Genomic DNA, 27,450 nt, shown 5'->3' on the forward strand with positions numbered 1-27,450 from the left:
TCATTAAGAATGGAGACTCGGGCTTCCCTGGTGGCGCAGTGGTTGAGAGTCCGCCTGCCGATGCAGGGGATGCGGGTTCGTGCCCCGGTTTGGGAAGATCCCACATGCCGCGGAGCGGCTAGGCACGTGAGCCGTGGCCGCTGAGCCTGCGCGTCCGGAGCCTGTGCTCCTCAATGGGAGAGGCCACAACAGTGAGAGGCCCGCATACTGCAAAAAAAAAAAAAAAAAAAAAAAAAAAAAAAAGAATGGAGACTCATGTCTCTCTTGATCTCACATAATCTAGCATAAGGCCTGCACACAATATATGCTCCATAAAATTTGCTGAATGAAATGAAGAAATTGCCTGGTATACTCCAATATCCAGGGCCTGGTGATTATTAGAGATTACCAAACATTACACATAATATTTATACTTGGATTCCTTGACGGTTTTGTTTTTCCCCTTCATGTACAATTCGCCAGATTTGTAGCACACAACTGCTTTGAATAAAATTTGTGCCTTTCTCTTTTCCAGTTCCCATTTAATCTTACTTTAAAATTGACACTTACTTGCCAGGTTCCCAAATATCATGTAATCAGACAATATAATCAGAAAGTGAGGGGGCAAGTAGTTACAGAAAGGGAGCTATTGTAATTAGAGTCCAGTGAAGACTTTATAATATTGGGGTGGCTGGTCCTAATCGCAGTTGACTGGACTCCAAGGGGAATCACAGGGAATTATCAAATAAACTCTATTTGTAACTATAAAATGTCCTTTTTCTGATCTGCAGTATGCAAGCACAGCTTTTCATATTCATCTGGCATTGGGATTTCTTCTTCTGTGGGTATTTATTTTCTTTTCTATTTTCCTTATTGGGCAGTATATCTTTTTCTTAATTATTTGTGGGACTTCCTGAATTTAAACCTTTGTGTGTTGTGTGTATTTCAGGTCATTTTGCTCAGTTTGGCTTTACTTAAAAATTGTTTTTATTGGGTGGCAAATTTACCAGAATCTTTTTATGGCTTCAGTGTTTCTTGTGTTACTCAGGAAGGATTTGCCCATCAGATGATTATAAAAGTATTTCCCCCAAAGCTTTCCAAGAACGTTTGTTATAGTGTACTTTTTCACTAGTGGATCTGAAAATTATTTTGATATATAGATTGAGGTAGAGATTTTTTTTCCTCAATGAGGAGGAAATTGTCCTAACACTACTATGCATCAGTCCAATTGCTCCCACCTATTTGAAATGACATTTTTGGACATTATTAGTATGCATCAATATTCATTTCCCATGGATGACCACTCTTCCTATAAGTGATGCAGTCTTATGATTAGTTCTGGCCAGTGGACCATGAGATGAATTGGGATGTGCTACTTCTGGCCTAAGGAAACCAAAAGTCCCTTGCGGCCTTTTACTTTTCCCTTTCCCTGCTATGATCATGGGGAAGGTCTCATGTTGAGGTGGCAGAGCCATAAGACTGAAGCAGCATGTATTACGTAGACCCTGCCTAGTGTTCAGCTTCCCCAGAGTCTATTAGGCCGAAGAGGATTTTGCATGACAGAGATAGGAACTTTACGAGCCAAGCCTCTGAAATTTGGGGGGTTATTTGTTACTGTAATCTAAGTCTATTTTATCCTGTCCACTACACCACCTTTAACATATATAAATATCCATATACACATAGTTTTGTTTCTTGAGTCTTTACTCTGATCCATTTTTCTATTTGCTTCTTCTTATACCAATACTTCACTGTTTTATTGTAACTTTATAGCAGATTTAATACCTGAGAGAGCAAGACCTACATCATTGGTCTTTTTCAAAATGCTATTGTCTAGGCTTAAGCATTAACTTTTTAAGATAGATTTTTAGAATTCTAAATGAAAGAAGTTGGTTGGATTTTGAATCCTATTGCATTAGATTTACAGATTAATTTGGGGAAATTGACATCTCCACAAAGTCCTCTAGCTTTTTTCATATGTCTTGCATGTTTCTTTTTTTCTTTGGGTAGTTTTTGTTGCTCTTGAATGTGATGTTTGTCTATATTACATTTTAAAATTAATTCTTACTGGTATATAGGAAGAGGATTGATCTGTGTATATATCTCTTGTATGCAGCTTTTCCTGAGCTCACTTATTAGTTTTGAAAAAAAAATTATTTGATTCTCTTTCCGCAGGAGGTGGTCCTGGGGTTGCTGTTTCTTAGAGGCTTATCACAGCTCCTTTTGGATTCATTTCTAGTCACTAGCCTGGAACAATTCAGTTTATTTCAATCATTTATGGTTTCTTCTACCATCTGTTCTAGGAAGTGTCCTATTTAATAATTCTCCCTCCACCTCTTGTTCCTGTAAGGCATTTAGCAAATCTGTTTGTGTAATTAAATTCCTGTACTATTATTACTTTATGGACTAATTTTACAGCATTGTGTAGCTTATTTAATGTTTCCATACCAGTTTCTCTATCCTCAATAGGAAAATCAGTGCATATTACTTCTATACCCTATTACTATGGAGTTTGTAATCTGAATACAATCTCCTTATCCCTCATTGATTATCTTAGTAATATTAAGTCCCACATTGCCAATTTTATCAAGGTCTTTGCTTGTTACTATGTTTTTAAAGTTTCTACCATTGGAATATTTGTTGCTATCTTGCTTCCTTTTCCTACTAGGAACCATGTATTTTTGTGTAACCATAGCTGCCCACAGTGCCACCATTGGAAACTGCTCTAGGGACAGAAGTTCTTTCTCCCAGTGCCAAGTACCAATCTTCTATAAACTGTGATTCCATGCTTTAAACATGAAAAGGATTGAGCCCTGACCTAATTATCTAGTCATTATATTTATCTCATTTAATCTTTATTGCCACCTTATGCAGTAGGTTCTATTATTACCTGCATTTAAAAAGAAAATTTGGTGTTAACTGGTTTTAACCCCAAGTCACATAGGTAGAAAGTGTCAGGCCAGTGCCTAGCCTATTCTGTGCCACCCCACCACACACTTGCTCACACATTCTTGCTATACTCCTTCCTAGTGACCCTAGTCTGAAGGCCAAGAAATGCAATCCTTGAACACTCATTTTGTGTTAGAAGTAAGGAAGAGCTTCAGCAATGATACTCTCCTTTCCTAACTTTTCATTTTGCAAATTTTCCAGCCTACACAAAAGTAGAGAGAATAGCAAAAATGAACTTAGCTTCAGCGTTGATTGATGTTGTGCTACTTTTGTTTCATCCATTTTCTTTCCACCCCCCCCCCAATTTTATTTTTGGAGCAAAGAGAATTCTAGACATCATATTATTTCACCCATAAATATTTCACTATCTGTAACCAATAAAGGCTTCTAAAGTATAATCATAACACCATTATCACACCCAACAAAATTAACACTAATTCCTTAATATCAGATCCTATTTTAAGAATTTTTTTTTACCAATCATATATCATATACAAAAGCTACACTGAAAAGAATGATAGTGTATGTCATTTCTTTCTAAAAGCAAAATAAAATATTGCCCACTGAGCTTATAAGACGGATCTGTATAAAATAACTGGCTTTTGGTAACATTTATTGCAGGGCCACTTTCCAAGTTTACAGTGGTTTGTAAATTTGGGTCTTACAGATAAGGGCTGGCTCCACACAGAATTGAGCAATAACTAATTAACACCTAATTCAGGTATGATCATCTCTGCAGGCAAAATTCATCTTTCTCACCTGTTAAGTACTGATTGGAGATTGATCTCATGTGCCCTGCAATACTCTTAGTTGCATAGCTGTCTGTTGATTTGATTTCTGCCCAGGACAGAAATCACACTTTTTCATGATATATTGACCACACTACCCAGTTTTATGCTTTGCACATCTAATGAATTCTTGTAAAGCAACACTTTGAAAAAGCACACCCGACCTCTGATTTTAATTCAGTCTTACATACTAAGGGTGTAGTGATCTCAAGGTACAGTTGCATCGAATGGGTATCTGGAAAGAGATTTGGAAATCATTTAAGGCTATTCTCATTTTAGATCTAACAAAAGTGTAGCCAAGAGAAGCGAGAAGTCCATTTAATCGCAACTGGCACTATTCTTATTGACTCATTTTATCTGTTAGTACCCATGTTTTAAACGTTTTTTTGTGAAATTAACATTATTTTTGTAAAAAATACAATTGCATGGTCTAGTTTCATTATCTCCAATTAAGCAGTGCTACTTCATTATACACAGGCAAAGAGTACTTAAAATTTCCTCTCCCATTCAGTAAGAGATGCCCAACATGTCCTTTTGTTTTTCCATTCAACAGTTTACTTGTAGTACATTGCTGTTATTTTTGCTACCATTGAACAGGTGATGCATTTTTTTATTACTGGAGACGTTTCTCTTTAGCAAAAGCCACACGCACCAACCTCGCCCTTACTGGAGCCCAGGCACACGCCGGGCAGGTTCTAAGTTAAGCAACAACCGGCTCATCTGTTTATTTTCAACGCAGCGGTCAGAAGGGGGAGGGTGGCCGTTGCCAAGGCAACCGACGCCCCGGGCAACAGCGAGTCGACGCGGGAGGGGGCGTGGCCTCCGTAGCCCGGGCCGATAAGAGGCGGCGACTGCCACCCCATTCTCGAGCTGGGCTGGTCGGCGCGGCAGGGCGGAGGCGGGGCGGCCCGGTCTTTCTTCGCACTACTTGGGAAGGCCCGGTCCGCAGGGTGGCCGTACCCTCTGCCCCAGCCCCTGCAGAGGAGTCTCGCTCCGCGTCCCGACATGGAGGGCGGGCGCCGCGGCCCGCTGCTCACGGCGCTCCTGGTCGTCTGGGTCGCGGCGGCGGCAGCTGCGGAGGCGGAGGCCGGCCCGGAGCAGGCCGCGCTGCCGCAGGAGCGGAGCCTGGTGCGGCCCATGACCGCCTCCAACTGGACGCTGGTGTTGGAGGGCGAGTGGATGCTGAAATTGTGAGTGTGCCCGCCCGCCCCGCTCGCCACACGACCCTCGCGACTGCCTCCCTCCCGGAGCCGCACCGCCCTCTCCTGCTACCGCAGTGCCTACTGGGCTAGACCTCGGGCCGGGACCCGCCCAGTTAGCGACCTGCAGAGCCGGGCCAGGCCCCCGACGCTGCGCATGCGCGCCCGGCCCTCCGCGGTGAGGGCTGCGGATGTAGCGCATCCTCCCCTGCCTGGCTAGTTCCCTATTTTGGGAGGAAGTGTTTTAGGGATGGGGTGGATGAGCGGTTTACCAAGGGGAGGAAGGGGAACAGAGAAATCTGCAAGAAAATCTCGAGCTTTTGATAAAAGTGTATGTAGAGGGGAAAGGGCTGTCATTCAGTGACGCTTCTGTACCGAACAAATAACGTAACACTGACTAGGCAAGGTACTTGTTGAATGAATAATTGCAGCATGGTGAGGGGCAGACCAGTCTGTACAAAGTATCTCAGTCTTCACTTTGAAGACCCGGAGATGTCCTTGTGAAAGATAAACGGAAAGGTGGGTGCCTTTGAAGTTTGAAAACAAGATTTCAAATAAATGTTGATATTTGTTAAAATTTTTAGAGGTAGAGATTTCTGGGTAGGTATCATAACTTAATTGTACTAGTGTCATAAAGAAAAGGATATTAATAAATTGCCCCTTTTGAACAATAAAAGGTACATATTGGATAGTGCCTTGCCTTGAGGAGAGGTGGGAAAATGCAGTTTTGAGTTAGGAGCAGGGAAGATTTATTCATTATAGTTTAAAATTTAGGAAGGAAGTAACCATTTGAAAGACGGCTTGAAATAGGCAGTGGGCAGATGTCTCAGTAGGCTAGAGAGACCATCGTGGGGGGCTTGTAAGGAAAATGGAGAATGGCTGAAGAAATAATCATCAAGACCACATCTCCTTAGCCTGTGGTTTTCAGATGATACACATACTTGCTTGCTAACTGTTAACTAATTTTACGTTGAGGACACAGACTCTCACAGAATTGAAATTTTCCTTCATTTTTCTTAAGACTAAATTTTGATTCTTTGAATTTAGATTGCAAACAGATTATTCTATAGACTGAAAACCTCAGGCCCAAAAGTTGTAAGTCACTTAGTAGATTACATTGTTCAAAGAACATAATGCACAGTACTGTTTCAAACAAGTATTTACCTTTTGGTCACAAAGCAGGGGATATTTTAGACCTCAAAGTAAAATGCCTTTGGCATGATAGTAAATCAATGAAATTATTAAAGAGATCTGTAGACATGAAACACTGATTAAAATTAACCAATTAACTACTTTGAATAGAGATGAGGTCATTTTCTATTTAAGAGAGAAAATTTTAAAGTAAGCATGACAGGACTGTCATGTTTGTAATAATTACAAGAGTTTTAGAGAGATTGTTTTATCAGCTAGTACTAAAGAAAGTTGTTTTTTTAGTAGGTGCTTGTACAATGGAGGTTTTCTAGATGTCAGTTTTCTGATTAAAACTGAGTTTGTGTATGTGCATGACGAAGGTCAAAGCAGAAAAGACTTGCTATGTTTAATGGCCTCAACTCCTTTATAGTTCCTTTTGGAGTAGCTATGTTCTTCTTTTTTTTCTTTTTTTAAGTAAAAACTAAGAACACTAAAGCTCAGGTAAGTGTAAGCCAAGTTAAGATTATAAACAAGCAACAGCCAACAACTCTTACGGCTATGTTGATGGTTCAAATTTTACTTCATAAGTGTACAAGCTGAGGTGTAGTAATCAATTGTTGTAAGCTTGCTATGTGTCCATTGTATGGAGTTATGTTTGGGCTCTGGTTCAAGATGATACTTGTAACCGAAAGTAAGCTGTGTAGACACTTGAGATCTTCTTAGAAGTTCTCTTTTCATCGAGTACACTTCAGAATAGGTTGATATGAAGTGCAGCTAGAAAGGAAAGAACCATTACCTCCAAATTCCAGAAGCTAAGTGCTCGTCCTGAAGAAAATTGTGGCTCTTTATTTGTGATATTCCTCCTCCCTTTGACAAAATCCAACACTTTAAAAAAATAAAATTTACATCTTCAGTACCACTATAAGCCTACTATAAATTTCTAAGAATTCTTTCAAACATCCAATAAGTTATCAGATTTCTCTTTTCTGGTGTCTATAAGAGGAAAACAAAAATGTCTTAATACTTGCTCCCATGTTAGTACTTTGTTCAGATGAACTGGTCATAATAAATGGAGATTGTTAGGGATCCACAGATGATGATATATTTAACTTCTCAAAAGAAGCAAGTTAGGAGGCTTTCTGATAATATTAAAATTTTAACATTACTTTGAATGACAGTTCTTTACTTGTTCATTTGTTTATATGCTACCTCTCCTCTGGGGACTTCTTCTTTTTGATCCCACTTTGACCAAGTTCCTATAATACAGTTCCTGGTTAGATTGGTATCAATAATTTATTTTGAAGGACATAGCAGTGTTTGTCTGCTCTGAGACATGAAAAGTCCTTAATGTAAAATTTAATTTGTTATGTTTTCTTTGTCTTTCAAACAATTTTTTGTATTCTTGCAATTGAATTTTCAATTTTTTAAAAAGCAATTTTCTGTTAAGGAGAAATATCAGCTAAAACTATATTTGCAGTAATTCACCATTTTTATTCTGAAACCTTTTAAAACCTGGAAAATTCTCCCATTACTATTAACATTTTCTTTAATTCTGTGGATTTTTTGTACACTCAGTTTTTCTCTTCTTATTTGCTTTCATACATTCTTTTATACTTTTTACCCCTGTTTCTGCCATGTCTCTGTAATTGGTTTGCTGTGCTTTCCTCCTCTTAACCTCTGTTGAAAAGTTTGTTCTTTCTTGGGTTAGGGAAGATTATCTAATCTTTAAAAGGCCTTCTGATATTTTCTTTTCTCTCTTTCCATTGTTTCATACTGTTCTTCCTTCAGTTGCTTTGTAACCTTTTGCTGTCTTAAACACTTGCTTGGTTCCCATCATATCAGTGCTTGAGACTACTACTTTTGTTCTTTTGAAACACAAAAATATACAATATAATGCTGTTCTGGTGGCTTTTTTCCCCCAAAGACATAAGTAGATATCTACAAAGCTTAATTTTGACCCACGTACCTTAAACTGATATCTAGAAGAAAAATATGTCTTTGGGTTAAAATATCTAAAATATTTATCTCTAAGGCATAGAAACCTTTATAAAGCAATACTTTTTCTGACTTTGTTCTTGGGATGATCATGTTTCAAAATTGAAACTAGTCATCTGGTGATGGAGAAAAGCCTCATTTATTTCCCTAGGATCTCTTGGTTTTAACATTGTTTTTCTAGTATCCTTCTTATACTTGGAGAGAACATCATTGCCTTAACTTGCCCATATCAAATAGTTATATAATTTCTTGCAGTTTCATCGATAGTGGTGATTTGTTGATTGAATGTATAAGAGATAGTCATTAAATGCTTGTTATTTGTCAGGTTCAGGGTTGGGGACTTGGGAAGATGAAGGTGAATAAATTACATTTCTTGATTTCAAGGGACTGGTATGTCTGCTGAGCTGTGAAGGAAATAAGTAGCATAGGTAGCATTTGTTTATTTAGCAAATGTTTGTTGAATGCTTCCTCTCTCTTGAGCATTCCTCAGTGGTTCTCACCAGGGTACTATTAGCATTTTGAGTTGGACAGTTCTTTGATGTGTGGGAATGGCTCACACATTGCAGAACCTTTGGCATCCCTGGCCCCTGCCCATAACATTCTAGTAGTCATGTGACATCAAAAATATTTAAACCTCCATCCCCTATACACACTTCCAAATGCCTCTGACTGGAAACCACTGCCTTAGGTACTGTTATGGGTATTTAAAAGCATGCAAAAGAGGAGCTTATAGGCTAACATAGAAGTATTTGATTTCACATTGTTTCCACAAAGGGTAATTATCCACATCTTCTCCATCGTCATCATCATCACAGTAAATAGTTACATTGCTTACATCAGTGTAAGCAATTCAGAATGCCCTCTTTCAGAATTTGAGCATCCCAGAAATCTGGTGCAGAATTGCTATTCTCATTCTCATTAACTAAAGGAGACGAAAACTTGGAAGGTTAAAGCTTTAAGCCATATCCTTAGTAAGTGGTGAGCAAGACCAGAACTAGAATGCTGGCCTGAGCTTTGCAATCCCCAGTGCAAGCTGAGGAGAGTAGTTGTATAGTGGGGGAGCCTGGAGGAAGGCACAGAGCCTGGCTGACTCATGCTTGCTTACGCTTTCAGCTGGCCTGCACCCTGACCCATATAAGGGGAGGCCTTTTCCCTATGGGATTCAGAGGTCCACCCATGACTTAGCATCTCTGTAATTTCTGCAAACGAAGAACATCGCTTTGAGCTCATTCGTGACACTCCTTACCATTCATACAGGTGCCCTGCCTTCTCTGTACCCCAACCACCCAGGAAAATTCTTTCCTGTTTGTATCTAGCATGACCTTATCACAGCTTATAATTATAAATTAATTTATATGTTTTTGTACTTGCTTTTTGTCTTACTCCTCCTCTAGATGATAAGCTTTTAAGTAGAGGAACGAAGTTTTTCCTCCTCCTGTTTAGCTATAGAACCTTAATAACTGTCAAATTCTAGGTGTTCAATAAGTACTTTTTGACTCAGTGAATGAATGAATAATAGACTTTAATTGTTCTTTAATAAAGAGCTAGTATATCACTGAAGGAAACAGCTGTATATATTTTCTTAGGTACTAAGGATAATCACTATCACCTCCCCTTTGTTCATTGATGTAATAAGTATTTACTGTGACCTAGAATGTGCCAGGCTCTGTTCGAGGTACAAGCAATGCACCAGTCACTGCCTTCATGGAGTGTTCATTCTAGTGAAATTTCTCTAGCAGGTGTCATAGTAGATTCTAAATGACTATCTTTTAGATACAAAAGAATACTAATAGTTTAAAAAGTTGCAACAAATATGGACCAGTTCCCACTTCTGAGACTCAGGGCTGGTTTACCTCCATCACCAAGAGAACACACTAGGTTAATGGATGACCTTGGTACATTCCAACACAATAAACTCTGATTAAATCTTAGAAATAATGGCATTAACAGTGCCCCCAGACCAGTGGGTAACAGCTACAAAGAAAATGGAGTATCTAAAATTACCTCAGTGGCATTTGTATATTTTGAGGGTCAATTTCACCAAACTCCCAATTTATATAATAGTCTGTCTAGAGATTAGGGACTAGGATTTTTTAAAATGATGAAATTTGCATGATTTAATCATTACTGGTATAGTAAATGTGTTGTATGCAGAAACAGTTTGAGGGAAACAAAGCAAAGAGGATCTGAAGTTCATTAAACTGTACCTCAAAGTTTTTTTGGTAATGTCTTTCTTATTCCTACTGTCTGTCTCTCTGTCTTTCTCTGTTGGATCTTATTTTCCTTGGACATTTTTATCACACAAATACCTCCATCTGTGTTCCTGCTCTGTGTGGTCCGAGGTGACCGTCAGCAAGTCTCTGAATCTGCCTTGTTGCCTTACAACAGTGAGGCCATAAGGTTCAGATGAGCTAACGCATAATAAAAATGTCTCTGAAACCAGGCGTATATTACAAATGTCATTTACATTAATGATTTTCTTAATATGTGCCTGCTTTACATGTGTCGTCTAATCTTTCAATAACCTTCTAAGGTAGCTGCTGTTATTATGCCATTTTACAGTTGAGAAAGCTGAGGCATGGAGGGATTATTAACTTGCTCAAAGACACATGGTTAATTTGTAATTGGTCTCTCTGATGCCTCCGGCAGAACTCTTATCCAATATATTGAAATGCCTATTGAAATGTACTTAATAATAAAATATTCCTTTTTTCCCTAGAGTTTACCAACTGCTTGCCCCAGTCTCACCTGCCATTTGGATATTTAGAAAATATGTAGAAAACAACTATTTTGTCAGATGAAAAATATAATTTTCTTTAAAGTTTGTTCATTTATGTATTCTGCAAACATTTATTGAGCACTTACTGTATACCAGGATGTACTTTGCCTTGGAAGTGTAGGGATACAGTGTTTATAGAAAAATCCACATTCAAAGATGTCATGTCAGCAGATTGTTCTTGGAACATGTTCTCTGGTCCATGTCTCCTGGACCTCAGGGATTGGACAGTGAGCTATAATGGGAAGATTAATGACCTTTTAGAATGATCTTGGAATTGGATAGACTAGTCTTTTTTTTTTTTTTTTGCGGCATGCGGGCCTCTCACTGTTGTGGCCTCTCCCGTTGTGGAGCACAGGCTCTGGTCGCGCAGGCTCAGCGGTCATGACTCACGGGCCCAGCCGCTCCGCGGCATGTGGGATCTTCCCAGACCGGGGCACGAACCCACGTCCCCTGCATCGGCAGGTGGACTGTCAACCACTGCGCCACCAGGGAAGCCCTATACTAGTCTTTTCTAAAGATAGAGCTAGAGAGGGCCAGCCTTCCACCTCTTCTCTTTGCTTCCATCGTATTCTTTCCTGATCCATTATCCACAGAACTGCTGGGTGCATTTTACAAAATGTGAATCTGATCAGAATTCTCTTACCTCTCTAGGGCTAACCATGGAGCTTCAAATAGAGTGCCAACTCTTTATACAACTTTATTTAAATGCTCAGTACTCTTCACCTTCACCCACATTGTTCTCTCTGCTTAGATTAGAGCATTCCTTGATCCCTCTCTGACTGTTACTCCTCCTTTAGATCTTAGCACAGTTGCTTCTTTCTCTTTGGGCCCTTCTGAGATCACCCAGCCTCTGAGTGTCTCTATAGCATCTTTTCTATACTCACATTTGCCACCTGGTTTGTAATTACCTCTTTGGGCTGTATACTCCCTAAGGAGAGGAGGCACATCTGTCTTGTTCACAGTTGTAGCCTCAGCTTCTTGGTTGGTGCTCAGTTCATGTTTATTGAATGAAAAAAATTAATGTAAAAAGCAGAGTTCTGATTGAAGACACAGGTTCTTCTAATTCTTAAGTGTCAGGTAGAGTTGGCTTAGCCTATAGCTTCTGCTTTCTTTCTCAAAATGGTTCAGAACTGCCACAGATCTTTGGAAATGACTCACATTCTTGGGGACCCACTAGCAGATCTTGTGGTCTTTGCTCATCAGACTTGTAGCTTTGATGGATTTGAAACTGGTTTGGCTACTTTAGGGGCACCCTTATGAAAATCGTTCTCCTTTAGTAGCACTTTCAAAACAGTGTTCACCCTCAAATATCACCCTCAAATATCTGGAAAGTGATAAAATTTGGGTTGATTGTAGCAATAACATTGAAATAAAATACTTTAAGTATTACAGTAATTTGTGAAAAATCTTAAACTTTGGCTAATTTTTCCCAGGGAATTGATATTCGTAATATTTATATTAAATTCTAGGAGGGAAGTGTGCTTCTGTTTTTCTTTGTCTAATGACTTTTGGAAAACTTGCTTTAGTGTCTCCCTTTAGTTAAGAATTTATTTTGTCAATTTAAATACTCTATTTCTCTATTCTGTTTTACAGATATTTTTCATGTATGTATATTGATTAGCTATTATTCTTTTATAGTTATGCCCCTTGGTGTCCATCCTGTCAGCAGACTGATTCAGAATGGGAGACTTTTGCCAAGAATGGTGAAATACTTCAGATCAGTGTGGGGAAGGTAGATGTCATTCAAGAACCAGGTACTGTATATGTTGAACATTAAATGCAAAAGTTAGTTGCTTTTAATTTTAATTTTTTCAAGCATGCAGAAAAGTCAGAAGACCAGAATATTGATTACCCATGAACTGACCACCTAAAATCAAGATAATATTTTAACGTATCTGCATCTGTCTGTGTTTGTATTTACACATGCATATGTGTATATATTTATATTTTTATTATTTTTTTTGCTAAGTCATTTGAAAATAAGTTGCAGACATCATGAGACTTCACTCTTCAATAATTCAGCATATTAAAATCTCCCTAATTATTTCCCACATGACTTTTTACAGTTTTTAAAACCAGAATCCAATCATGGTTCACCAATTACATTTGGTTGTTATGTGTTTTTAGTCTCTGTCAATCTAGAATAGTCCTCCATTTTTTCTATGCCATTGATATTCTGAGGAGAACAGGCCAAGGATTTGCCTAGATGTTTCCTTATGGTGACATTTAACTTGTTCTTATATTTTCTGTAAACTTGAACTTCAGTGTAAACGCATAATTTGGATTAGACATTTATGGAAAGGTGATGCTGTGACTTTATATTGTATCCCATCATAAGACATGTACTGTCACTATTAGTGATGTTGAATTTGAGCATTTGGTTAAGGTGATGACACTAAACATCTCAGTTGTAAAGAAAAGACCCCACTTTGTAGCTGGAAAGTAATCTGTGGGGTGATACTTTAGGCTTTTAAGATCTGTGATGATCTTACCTGAATCAAATATTTTATTAAGAGCTCCAGAATGGTAAATTTCTAATTCTGTCACCATCTACATTTATTAGTTGTTAATGATATAATTTTTCAAAAGAGGAATATAAAGGAGACTTTAATTCTGAAAAGATACACACAATAAATTTGTATTTATAGTTTAAAAATAACTTTGTGTATTATATATAAATTGAGAAAAGTTGCATTTTTATGATTTAAATCTCAAATTTGACTATTTTAAAACTTTATAAGTAATTGTTTTCCTATCTACATTGAATTTCTACCTATTGTATCCTTTCACAAGGGGGGAAAAGATGGTAGGTGTGGAAATGTAGCTATTCCTTCTCTGTAATAACTGTGAGTTCAATAAACACAAAATAATGAATTACCAGTTACTGGGACAACAAAATGAATGGTGTCCATTAAGATCTATGTGTTGACAAACCCATGGAGAGAGGTTTCTCCTACAAGCCATGAGTCCTCAAGTCTCAACCTTTTTAAGCATTTAAAACAAAACCACTTCTGCCTATCTGCTATTTATAGATGGACAGTTATAGTTATTAGTTCATGATTTGGGCTATTATAATTAGTTTTCCTGCTTGGAGGTCAAAGCATTGCAATGACATATCTGTGGTAAACCTGTTTTTGTGTTTTTAATAGTTTGAGTCCAATGAAATTAGGTGTAAGCCTTGTTAATTTGTGGGCACCAGACACATTTTATGGTGAGTTTCTTAGAAATGCAGCTGGCCTATTCCCGTTTCAGCCTTTTGGCATACCTGCCGTGAATTCACAGCATGATTTGAATTAAACGAATTAAACAGTTAGCTTTGTGATGGATTCACAGACCTAAAGTCTAACAGAATACGGTCTTTCCTCCTAAAATGTAGATTATAAACTATTTTTTCATTGTGAATGGATGAAATGCTTTTTTGATAATGAAGTAAGAGAAATTGATTATAACAAAATATTTGAAAAGCAAATTTATCATTGACTCATAGTATTTATATAAGTATAAAACCTCTTCAAAGAAGAAGAAAAAAAGTCTTTGGTCTGATGTCCTATGAAAATAGTGAAGAAACAAAGTCCAAAAAACAAAATGTTGTTGTTTTGTGTCTTAGTTTTTTTAAAGTAGAGGCTCTAGAATTCTTTTAAATGATAACAACTGAAAACCTGTAACTGATAAGTAAAAATTAGGAGCCAAAATTCTACACACATGACTGAGTGGCCTAGAGAATATTTCACTTTAGATTATACTATTTTATATTTATAATTTTACTTTAAATTACAAACCTAATGCTTTCAAATGATATTTTAATAGCATTTAGAAATAATATGTTTATGCAACCAATTTTTGAGTTGATACCATGCACCAGACCCTGTTCTGGATAGCAGTGATACAGATGAATGATGCAGGTAAATAATGGTGCAGGTGAATAAGGAAGAAAAGACCTGGCTCCTCATTGAGCTTACATTCTAGTGAAGGGGAAAAACAATCACAAAAGAAAAATGGGAAATAATGTCTGGTGGTAGTAAGGGCTATGATGAAAAAGAAAGCAGGGTAAAAATGTAGAAAATGGTGGCAGCCACTATTTTAATAGGATGCCCAGGGAAGGGCTGTTTGACTGTAGGTCTTGACAAATTAAGGAAATGAATTTCAACAAGGTTTAGGGAAGGAGCATTCCAGGCAGAGCAAACAGCATGTGCAGGTAGGAGTACTTGGCTTATTTGAGAAACAATATGGTAGCCAGTGGGGTCCTTGAGACAAATGGGGCTGGAGAAGGAGCTAGGGACCAGACCATTTAAGCTGTTGTTGGCCATGGCAAGGAGTTTAGATTTTATACCAAGTATGATAGAAAGGAAGCTACTGGAAGGTTTTGAGCATGGGAGTGACATGATTTGATTCATGTTTTAAAAGTATTCATTTGGCTATGTGAAAAATTGTCTGTAGGAGGTCGGAAGTGTAAGCAAGAAGAGAAGTTCAGAGGTTAATGCAATAGCCCAGAGTGGAGAAGACGGTGGCTTGGACTAGTAGCAGCAGTGGTAAGTGGCTGGATTGGAGATACGGCATTTGGGTGGAATATCCAAAAGGATTTCCCAATAGATTGGTTGTAGCACTTGGTGAAAGGAAAGAAGATGGAGGAGACTGAAGGAGGGTCAGGTTTGGGACAGGTTTTAAGTTTGAGATGTTTGATAGAAATCCAAATAGAGGTGAGCTAGAGATAGGCATTTAAGGACCATCAGTGTGCAAAGGGACAAATTGAGATTACCTAGGGAGTGTGTGCAGAGAAGTGTTCTGAGGATTGAGAACTGGGGCGTTCCAACATTTAGAAGAAAAGATGTTCCAGCAGCAGAAAAGGAGAAGCCAGTGAAGCAGGAAGGAGATGGAGAAGTATGGGGTCCTAAAAGCTGAATGAAGAGAACATGCCTTATGTGGCAAACCTATGGGGTAGCTTGTCCCTATTCTTGGAAGCTATTTAAGTATTTACTTCATTTTTACAAAATCTTACCTCCTGAGTGGGTGGGAAACCGTCGAAATGATATTATTTTCCTCATGGCTGAGCTCTTTACTAGATATTTCTGTATACAGATTGATATTTGGGTACAGATCTGCATTACTGTATCTTTCATCAGGGCTGCTGTGCACAGGAGTGCTAGTTAGGGATAATTTCATTTCTTTTTTAAAAAGAAGGGAAAGCAAGAATTTTTGAGGTGTTAATGCGTACTCTTTAGTTATGCCTGTAACTCTTCCATTGGTATATCTAATAAGAGATTTTTTAGGTATTTTTTTTTAGGTATTTGAAATAGAAAAAAAGATTTCAGGATTATAAAGACACTTCATTTTTACAGCTGAGATGTAGAAGTCAAGGAGAGCACAGGCCTTAGATTAGATTGCATTATATTGCCTGTTTAATACTGCATAGGCCGGATGATGTTTCAGTTGAGTTGACTTTGGAAAATTAAATTTACTGAGTATATACTTGAACCTTCTGTTCCATGCGGATGAGCTTAGTTGTCCAGGACAGGAAAAGAGCAGCTGCTCGGAGAACACCCATGGCTGTTGCACTAGATGAGAGGTAAACCAGACCCTTACCATGGTCAAGAGTAAGTGTTGTCTTTTTTTTTTTTTTTTTTTTTTGTGGTACGCGGGCCTCTCACTGCTGTGGCCTCTCCCATTGTGGAGCACAGGCTCCGGACGCGCAGGCTCAGCGGCCATGGCTCACGGGCCCAGCCGCTTCGCGGCACGTGGGATCCTTCCAGACCAGGGCACGAACCCATGTCCCCTGCATCAGCAGGTGGACTCCCAACCACTGCGCCACCAGGGAAGCCCATAAGTATTGTCTTTAAAGCCACTGATTTCTTATAGAAGACAATTTAGTTTACTGTACTTTAGTTAGTGTTGATATTTTAATTTTATAATTGTAAAACTTAGTCTTTTGTATTCTATTATACTGACAACTTTATTTCAATTTCAAAGGTAAAATTAGTTCTACTTTTTTTTTTAATTGTTTTCCTTCTAGTTCTCTCTTTGGTGATAATAACTAACATTGTGGAATATTACTCAGCCATAAAAAGGAATGAAATTGGGTAATTTGTAGAGATGTGGATGCACCTAGAGAGTGTTATACAGAGTGAAGTAAGTCAGAAAGAGAAAAGCAAGTATCATAATAGTAACTCATATATGTGGAATCTAGAAAAATGTTATAGATGATCTTATTTGCAAGTCAGAAATAGAGACACAGACGTAGAGAACAAATGTATGGATACCAAGGGGGAAAGGGGTGGGGAGGGAGGAATTGGGAGACTGGGATTGACCCATATGCGTTATTGATACTATGTATAAAATAGACAACTGCTGGGAACATACTGTAAAGCACAGGGAACTCTGCCTAATACACGGTGGTAACCTAAATGGGAGGGAAGTATGAAAGGGAGGGGATATCTGTATGTGTATGGCTGATTCATTTTGTCCTGCACTGTAGGCTAACACAACATTGTAAAGCAACCATACTCTAATAAAAATTAATAAAAAAATAATAACTAACATTTAGTAAGCATTTACTTCAGCCTGTAATTGCGTTAAGCACTTACATACATTTTAGCTTCATTACAATCCTAGGAAGAACAAACTATTTATATATTATTACTCATAAAACTGAGGCTCAGGGCTTCCCTGTTGGTGCAGTAGTTGAGAATCCGCCTGCCGATGCAGGGGACGCGGGTTTGTGCCCCGGTCCAGGAAGGTCCCACATGCCGCGGAGCGGCTGGGCCCGTGAGCCATGACTGCTGAGCCTGCATGTCCGGAGCCTGTGCTCCACAACGTGAGAGGCCACAACAGCAAGAGGCCCGCGTACCGCAAAAAAAAAACCCAAAAATCTGAGGCTCAGAGAGGTTAAGTAACATGCCTAAATTAACACAGCTAATAAATGATAGAACAAAAGCTAGTAGCTGTCCCCATTTTCTTAGTATTCAATTTAAATAATTTCTGTTGTGCTTTTGCATATGAGATTAGTTCTCTGCCATAAATTTTATTTCTCTAATCTTTCGTTCTTCTTTTTCTTTTGCTGTATGTGTTTAAGATAAGCTTGCTAATAAGAAATTAATTTTTTTCTGCATTTTGGATTAATGCCATTTTATGCCGCAGTGCAGTCTTCATTTTAAAGTGGAAGTTACCCTTAAAGTATAAAAGGTACCGTAGAAATTTTGGGAGACCTTGCAGTCAAACTTTGTCTCTTTAAGTATTTGAGGTGTGCTAGTTTCTTCCATACTTGCTGAAGTTTGTGTCAATGAACCATTATGCAAACCTTGAAATGAGCTGCTGCCCTGTTATAATTCTTTAAGATCCATACTTGTTTTTAAATCGTAAAACCACAACCTCACATGGTGCTTCTGTATTCCAAGGTGGTCATGGTTTAACTTTTCAGGTGATGAAAGTCTCCCTTAACATTTCATAGTATCAGTATTAAAAATTAGAAGACATTCATATCAAAAACTATAAATTTCTTATACCCTTTAATGTAGCCATTTGGGTAACAGGTGTTCTGTTGTACCATCTAGCCTGAATGAGAAAGATGCAGAAATCTCAGAGACCGTCCATCACTGTGTTTCTTTTTTATTTTCACATTGATTTTCATGGGTCCATTTATTTATAAAATTTTAAGTTATGTTATCCAAAATAAGGCACAATTTCCAAAGCACTTAAGACTAAACTAGTGTTTGTTACATCCTCTTATTTTAGTCTAACTTTGAATCAGAGATTTAAATAAAGAAATTAATAGCATTTATTTAGTACTTATATGTCAGACCCTGTTTTCTATGTGCTATATAAATATAAAATCACTTAATACTACAACACTGCAAGATAGAAATTGTGATGCCCATTTATAATAAGAAGACTAAAGCCCAGAGAGTTTAAATTAACTGTCTCATATTAAAAACTAATAAGAGGCAGAAGTGGAGTTTAACCCCAGGTAAGCTGGCTCATGAATCTGGAAATTCATATTGTATAATTTAATGTGTTTTATGAACTATTTTTTTTTATACAGCAGGATTTTATTAGTTATCTATTTTATACATATTAGTGTATATATGTCAATCCTGATTTCCCAATTCATCCCACCACCACCCCCACCCCGCAGTTTCCCTCTTTGGTGTCCACACATTTGTTCTCTACATCTGTGTCTCTATTTCTGCCTTGCAAATGGTTCATCTGTACCATTTTTCTAGGTTCCACATATATGTGTTAATATACGATATTTTTCTCTTTCTGACTTCTCTCTGTATGACAGTCTCTAGGTCCATCCATGTCTCTACAAATGACCCAATTTCGTTCCTTTTTATGGCTGAGTAATATTCCATTGTATATATGTACCACATCTTCTTTGTCCATTTGTCTGTCAATGGGCATTTAGGTTGCTTCCATGACCTGGTTATTGTCAATAGTGCTGCAGTGAACACTGGGGTGCATGTTTCTTTTTGAATTATGGTTTTCTCAGGGTATATGCCCAGTAGTGGGATTGCTGGGTCATATGGTAATTCTATTTTTAGTTTTTTAAGGAACCTCCATACTGTTCTCCATAGTGGCTGTATCAATTTACATTCCCACCAACAGTGCAAGAGGGTTCCCTTCTCTCCACACCCTCTCCAGCATTTGTTGTTTGTAGATTTTCTGATGATGGCCATTCTAACTGGTGTGAGGTGATACCTCATTGTAGTTTTGATTTGCATTTCTCTAATAATTAGTGATATTGAGCAGCTTTTCATGTGCCTCTTGGCCATCTGTATGTCTTCTTTGGAGAAATGCCTATTTAGGTCTCTTGCCCATTTTTGGATTGGGTTGTTTGTTTTTTTAATATTGAGCTGCGTGAGCTGCTTGTATGTTTTGGAAATTAATCCTTTGTCCGTTGATTCATTTGCAAATATTTTCTCCCATTCTGAGGGTTGTCTTTTCGTTTTATGAACTACTTTTAAGATTTTGTATAATTTAATGTTTTATGAACTACTTTTAAGATTTATTTATTTTGGGGCTTCCCTGGTGGCACAGTGGTTGAGACTACGCCTGCCGATGCAGGGGACATGGTTTCGTGCCCCGGTCCGGGAAGATCCCACATGTCGCGGAGCAGCTAGGCCCGTGAGCCATGGCTGCTGAGCCTGCGTGTCCAGAGCCTGTGCTCCACAACGGGAGAGGCCATAACAGTGAGAGGCCCGCGTACCGCAAAAAAAAAAAAAAAAAAAAAAAAAAAAAAAGATTTATTTATTTTTTATTTATTGCCATGGCCAATGATGACTGAGATCACATGAAGGATTTTAAAGAACAAGTTAAAAATACTGCTTTCAGTGATACCTAACATCTATTAGAAATCCTATTTATTCTGATAAAAATAATATCTAAATAGAAACTTGAGGTAGTGATGAGATGCTATTTGTTCATTCTACTTTAAAAGGCCATATAAACAAAGCATAATTCCTTAATACTGTAACTCCTTAGATAAAATTTTTGAATGGTCATAAGAATCTCTAGCTAGGAGAGAAATGAGATGAAACTGTTTGCAATAATTATTTTAAGCTTAAAGCATATAATAGTTTAGGATTACCAATGCTTTTTCCCCTAGTAATTTAGTGTTGGAAATTTATTAAAAAATACCCTTGTTCCCCTGCTGGGCTGTATTTTCAAACAACGTTAGAGGTGAACATGCTTGTTAAATCCTCAGTGGACTTCTCAGGTCACATGTGTTTTTGCAACTGCCAGTACAGCCTTTCCCCCCCCACCAGATGTACAATGATGAGTGTATGTAGTAAATGTTTCTTTTTGTAAATTGATTTTTATTACCTTCAGAATACTATCTTTTCTTTTAAGTGCCATAAGGATGTTTTAGAGTCTGCTTGGTTTGATATCAGAAAAAAATAGTAATAGTTATTGGGAAGACTCATCATTAATTAATAAATTATTATACTGAATATAGGTTTAACTTATAGAATGGGTATAAGCAAATTTCCCGTGTTATTAAAAGTAAAGCTTCAGTGTTTCAAATTGCAAGTGAGACAGGAGAGATGTAAAATTTGAGCCACCTTATTTGAATAGCTATTTGATTTTGTCCAGATTGTTCTTCAATGGGAAAAGCAGAAGTTATGAGAAAGGTGAAAATAATGTCTCATTTTTCCACGCTGGCCAGAGATAGCCTTCAGCTTTGCTTCTCTTTGCCAGAACCAGGCTTACTCACTTTTGCTGCCCACATAAACATTATTTATTTGTAAACATTTAAAGAGCATTATGCTTATTACTCCTATATCATTCAGGTTTTTGTTGCATGCCCCTTAATATCATCAGTCTCTGTTTGTAGTCATGGTTGTGGTTATTTTGATTAAGTTTTTCCTTCTGCCACTAGACTGTACGTGCTTTTGTTTATCTATATCTTGAATAGTTATCACAGTGCCTGGAACAAAGAAGGTGCTTAGTAAATATTTGCTGAGTGACTAAGGGTTTTCTTTATCTTTGTCTTCACGTGTACCTGGCATAACAATTGATATGTAGTTAGTGTTCAGTAAAGGTTTGCCAAGACAAATTGAAAAAAATCTATTTAATGTACATAGAATCCCTTGACAGTGTTTGCAAATTTTATAAATGTGCAAAGATTATACATAACTTATTATTTTGTATTCCTTATTATTTTTTAAATGTATGACTGATGTAATAATACCTATTATTATTTATTGAGTCCTTTTCTGTGTGCTACACACTTGATATAATGATCTAATATAACTTCAGAACAATTCAGTTAGGCTTTTATATCCCCATTTTATAGATGAGGTAGCCAAGACTCAGAAAGGTTAAGTAATTTATCTAAGGACACAAAGCTAGTAAATGGAGAATTTAGCTGTTTAACCCATATTGCATGTCTCTAAAACCTATCCTTTCAGCCACCATATAATTCTAAGTATTACACAAGCCAGAAAACTCCAGTTTAACACATCAAAGATAAGCAAGTTGTATGTCAGTGACTAGAAAGTATTAGGCAAATAAAAATGGGTAAAAAATGTATTTTAAACAAATAGTAAATGTGATTCAGTAATGGGAAAGATTTTACTAATGTGGTTTTAAGAACAAGCTCAAGGCTGCTTGTTCTTGCACCTTAAGTTAGATGCTTGGTTTAGTCTGAGTTTGACTTGTAACTTTTTTGTCTATGCTTCTTGTAGGTTTGAGTGGCCGCTTCTTTGTCACTACCCTCCCAGCATTTTTTCAGTAAGTTCAAATAATTTTCTGGTTTTGCAAAGATTAGAAATCAGTAGATGTGTACCAGTATTCTAAGTTGTTTTCCATAACCGTCACTCATGCAGCTTAGCATTTGAAGGGAGAAAGACTGGTCTGCACTGAATGATAGTGATTAGAAGAGAAGGATGCTCAGGGTGCTGCAGAGAAAGGAACCTAATTTCAGGTAGCAAATAAGTGAGGAGGTCAAAGAAGATTTTTCTGATGATGTAAAAGATGGGATGATTCTTAATAGATAGGAAGGAATAGGTTAAGCAGGCAAGGTAGAGAAGGCCTTTCCAGGTAGAGGATGTATCATGGAAAAGCCCAGGAGAAAAGGAGATACCTTCAGAGAACTGTAACTAGTTCTCTTTGGCTGGCCCATAGGGTACAGCTGGATCATCCTGGGTGATGGGGCTAGAGAGGCTTAGGTAGTGAGGCGGGGTGGGGGGGGAGGACAAAGGGATGGATTCCGGAGATACTTAGGAGATGGGATCATTGGAACTGGTGATTGAATAGCCATAAGGAAGAAGGAGCCTGTGATGACTTACCAAGGGGCCATTCTGAGGAGCCATTAGAATAAGGTGAAGTTTGGAAGATAGAGGCCAGAATAGAGAAGATAATGTGAAGGGTTTATGCTAATTCCGAATGGGGAAGTTTAGGTGATAGTTTGATTTCAGGATCTAAAGCTCTTAAGAAAGATCTAGGCTAGAGATACATACTGGGGTTTAGATAACAGTATAAATATAGACAATGAGAAATAGATACAATGGGAAGAGAAGCAGGTCAAGGATAGAACCTGAGTTGACCACCATTAGGACATCTGCAAAGGAAAACAGGGAGTGTGGAAATGAGAAGGGATGGACAGAGTAGTAAGAAGAAGTCCAGAGAGCTCATGTCATAAAAGCCAAGGGAAGGGAGGAAGGAGGGGGGCTCAGTAGTGGACAGTGCCAATGACCCACCCAGGAAAAATGGCAGAAAAGTGTTCCATGGATACGGCACTTAAGAGTCATTGGAGACCTCCAATATGAGCAGTCTCCATGGAGTCATGGAAGCAGGACCCCCGACTGCAGGAGTATTGAATGAGTAATGAAAGAGGAGAAAATGGCAAGTGTAGACTCCTCCTCTAGGAAGCTTGACTGGCAAGAAAGCGAGAGGGAGGGAAGACCAAAGGCGTATGTGAGACTAAGAGGAATTTTGTTAATTTTCAGGGGAGGGACTTGGATGACATAGATTAGGAAATGTGGATACAATTTTTTAAAACTTGATAACAATTGCTATTTTGCTGCTATAAGAGAAAAATCAGACTAATTGGTAGCAAAAATAATAAAAAAGTAACTTGGCAGATTAGACGGTGCCAAGGACTTTGCTTATAGTCACAAATTGTGCAGTAATAAAATAGAATATTTAATACTTTCTGTTTTGGAATTCCTCATTTGTACTAGATAAGTATTTATGCGTGCTTTCTGACTTATACCTAACTATAACGTTTCTTTTTCTTCATTTGAGCCAAGTTAAAATTCAGAGTGGAGTTCACATGTAAAACCAATAGTTACTTTGATTTTCATTGTCTGTATACTTGATATTTTAATGGATTTATTTTCTATTTGTTTTTATAATTTATAGTGCAAAAGATGGGATATTCCGCCGTTACCGTGGCCCAGGAATCTATGAAGACCTGCAGAACTATATCTTAGAGAAGAAGTGGCGATCAGTTGAGCCTCTGACTGGCTGGAAATCCCCGGCTTCTCTAACGTAACTTGTTTTTTAATGACAAGGTGTTATTAATAGAACAGAAGTTCTCAAGTTAACAACCCAAGACCTTGACAGTCTACATTTTTCTTCATATTCACTTCTGGTTACTCAGACTACACATGCCCATGCTTGGCCCATGTTGTGTTTCTGGTTTTGTGACCCACATATGTTTCAGCTAGTTGTTAGGATACTGGGAATTAAGTACCCAGATTCAGGTGGGTTACAGAAATCCTCTCCTCTAACTTTTGCACCATGTCACCTGTTTTCTCTTTACAAGATGTGGTGAACACCATTTACCATCCTTCCTTCCTTATAAATTATTCATAAGATAGAGGAGCAACTATTTCTTGAATTATAGTTCATGAAGGAATTGCTCATGTATCCGTGTGGAAAATAAGACTGTTGGTGTCTTTGGCTGCCTAGCAGAATACTGCTGGGATAACTTTTGGCCATAATGGCAAACTGTATAATGCTTGGTGAGACAGATAAGGCCAAGCCATAATAACTTTTTTCACAGTTTTAATTTTGAATGAGTTGTCATATTTGTAATTCATTTTATATTAGTATATATAAGTATAAGGAATATCCCTGCTGAAATAGGGTCAAATCATGCCATATTTCAGGAATAAGTAATCTGGTAGCATTTATAGGAAATACATGGCTTATTCTAAAAGCAGCTCACCTCTGGCATTTCATTCTGCAAATATGTGAGCACTGATTTTATGCAGGTACTGTTCCAAGTGCTAGATGTTCAGCAGTGAACAAGACAGATGTGACCCCTCTGCTCTCCTCGGGTGACTTAAAGTTAGACAGGTTAAGAAAAAAACTAGGGATGTAAAGAATCATAGTCTAGATAAGGACTGTTCAGAAAAAAACAAAACACAAACCTTTACTAAGTCAGGGACTAACTGTGGGAGCGTGGCCCTGCATTAGACATTAGATGGGGGCTAGGAGAGGTTGCTCTGAGGGGAGGACTGTAAGTGAGATCTAAAGACTCCATGGCCCAGCCAGGTGACGAGCAGGGAAGGAACGTTCCCAGGAACGGGTATAGCATCCGCACAGGCCCCCAATCAGAAGGAGCTCCGTGTGTTGAGGAGCAGAAAGGTGGCCAGTGAAAGGGAGGGAGAGGAGTGTAAACTGAGAAAGCGAGGAGGGCAGGAAGCAGATCCTGCAGGCCTGTGGCCAGTGAGGAGCTTGCACGTTAGCAGCGCGCACGGTGCGCAGAGAGTGGTGAAGGCCACGTGGAGAGGTGAGACAGGTAGAAGGCCGTCTCAGAGTCTAGCCCAGGGATGGTGGCAGTGCAGATCAGGGTGGTGGCAGTGGGGTTGGAGAGAATGGGTGGATCTAAAATATGTTTTCAATATCTGCCCCACGTGCTGGAAGCCATCTCGCGCCGGTGGCAGCGCGCCTGCCGCCCCACGTCCCACCACGCTGAGCCGCTGCAGGGGTCGTCGTGAGACAAGCTTGCCAAAATGGCCACAGCCAGTTAAGGAGGCTGAGGGAAATTTTGAGTCACTGGACCTTGCAGACCTTGCTAAAAAGCAGCCATGGTGGTGCAAGGTGTTTGGGTAGGAATCCGGGCCTTCAGCCGAGAAGTATAGCGTGGCAACCCAGCTGTTAATTGGAGGTGTCACTGGATGGTGTATGGGTTTCATATTCCAGAAGGTTGGAAAGAGGGCTGGAAAAGGGGCTGAACCACAGGATTTTTGAGACTTTATGAGTTCTCAGAATGTAGAAAACTTGGAATTAATCCTCAAACTTGTAGGTGATCCTTTGAAAAATGTATGTTTTTCAGACCTTCCTTTTAAAATGTTTGCCTTGGACCGGGGCACGAACCCATGTCCCCTGCATCGGCAGGTGGACTCTCAACCACTGCGCCACCAGGAAAGCCCAAAATGTTTGCCTTTTAACTTATCTTGGGAGTGATGTATTGAATTTGGAAATTGTAGCTACCAGTAGATGTGTGGCATTTTTAGGAATTCATCCATTTGCATTTTTTCCTTATTATATTCTGGTAGTATTTTAAGGCAACATGTTATTTTGCTTGTAACAAGTATGAATCATACACAAATCATAATGGTATGAGCCACTTTGTTCTATATTTTTGTACAAGAACTCAATTTTTTTTTCACTTTTTATTATGGACACTTTCAAACATACATAAAAGTACAGAAAATAGTACAATAACCCCCATGGACCTTTTACCCACCTATAATGATCATCAAATTATAGCTTTTTTTAGTCAATTGTTTTGAAACAGATACCAAATGTGTCATTCTGTTAAAGGTAAGAACTCTTTTTAAAAATCATAAATACAACATCCTATTATTATACCCATCTGACCCCACCCAGACCAATGGAATGGGGGCTGCAAAACCTAACTGAAGTGCTTTGTGCCCCTTTGGGCTGCAGGTAGTGGGAGTGGCCTCTCTAGTGGGGTGGGGGTGGCCTTTCTCCCTCTGTGATTATTGGTGATGACAAAAATTAGCAGGTTGCTCTAAGCTGCTTTGGGCGGGTTACAATAGATAATAGACTGGAATAAGATTCTAACTTCCTCCTGAGGGACATGGTTGAGGTCAGTATTGCAGGTTGGCCTCATCCTATTGCAGTGAGAATGGCCTTGAGTTTTGCCTGCTGAGCGGGGCCACCACCGGTGGCCGTGCAGAGTGGGTGCTGAGGTTGAAGAGTGGCGGTGCTGTGGTGCACATCACTGGTGGCATTTAGGAGAGCTCCCGCAGGCACTCAGGGGAGCCTCTAAATGGAGACCCTGTTGCCAGCAGCTTTGCCTCAGGCAGTGAAGTGAGAGAGATTTCCCCCAAAGAGCAGCTGCCACCCTTTCATGCCAAAGTGAGACACCAGGACCAGGCAACTGCACCCATGGATGCCCTGTTTCCTTGTGATTGGCAAGACCTCTTTAATGAGGCATGCATTTTTCTCCAGTACCCAGAATCCAATAATGTGCTGGGCCTCCTTAGTGATGGGGGCTGAAGACACAGCAGCTTTTCTTTGACGGACAGAGGGATTAAGCGTTTTCAGTCATCACTTTGACCGTGTTCGGGCTTCAGCTCCCCTTGCTCAGGGCTTCCCTACCTGTAGTTTGGCCTGGCCTGGAGGACCTCTGACAGCTGCTGGCTGGAGTGCCTGTGAGGCTTTTCTCTCTTTTCACTCCTCACCCCAGAGCTCCTTCTGTCCCCTCCTGGCATCCCTGCCACTCTGGGCCACCCTTTGACCCAGCCTCCCTCCTTGTGATGGACCAGGTAAGATGGGAGCTGTAATGCAGAGGAGAGGGAGAGGGATCCAGTGGCACTTTCACTTTCCGGCTGCTGCCCACTCAGGGCCAACAAATAGATTCTCATGTCTTCAGTCTTGCTGAGGCTCTGTATCTGCACTGTTGACACGGTTTGAGCTTGAGCAGTCCCATTGTCATGAGCGTCGCTGTCATTGTTATAACATACAAACAAGGCTTTCCTCCCGCTGCCCACCTGCTCCCACCTCTCACCACTCAGCCTCAGGGATGTTCATCAGTAGGCAGGGGACCAGGGGTGGGGTTGGGGGAAGGAGGCGCTTTACTGTCACACCTGGCCTGCCAGCTGGGTGAGAGCCCTCCTTGCTGGACCTGGCAGGGCATGGGACACGATTGAAA

At 39.1% G+C, this 27,450-nt stretch overlaps 1 protein-coding gene across 1 annotated transcript in view; it reads left to right on the forward strand.

The window, feature by feature from the left end:
* The first annotated feature begins 4,515 nt into the window (after nucleotides 1-4,515).
* The window catches only part of TMX4 (thioredoxin related transmembrane protein 4), a 40,887-nt gene continuing 17,952 nt past the window's right edge, over nucleotides 4,516-27,450 (forward strand). The window contains exons 1-4 of the mRNA XM_079719138.1: nucleotides 4,516-4,906; nucleotides 12,459-12,574; nucleotides 22,001-22,046; nucleotides 23,679-23,807. Of these exons, the coding sequence (XP_079575264.1) occupies nucleotides 4,722-4,906; nucleotides 12,459-12,574; nucleotides 22,001-22,046; nucleotides 23,679-23,807 (476 nt within the window). The 5' untranslated portion in view covers nucleotides 4,516-4,721. The remainder of the gene's footprint in view (nucleotides 4,907-12,458; nucleotides 12,575-22,000; nucleotides 22,047-23,678; nucleotides 23,808-27,450) is intronic.

The sequence above is a fragment of the Hyperoodon ampullatus genome (genome assembly GCF_949752795.1).
Source record: "Hyperoodon ampullatus genome assembly, chromosome: 14".
Classification (NCBI taxonomy): domain Eukaryota; kingdom Metazoa; phylum Chordata; class Mammalia; order Artiodactyla; family Ziphiidae; genus Hyperoodon; species Hyperoodon ampullatus.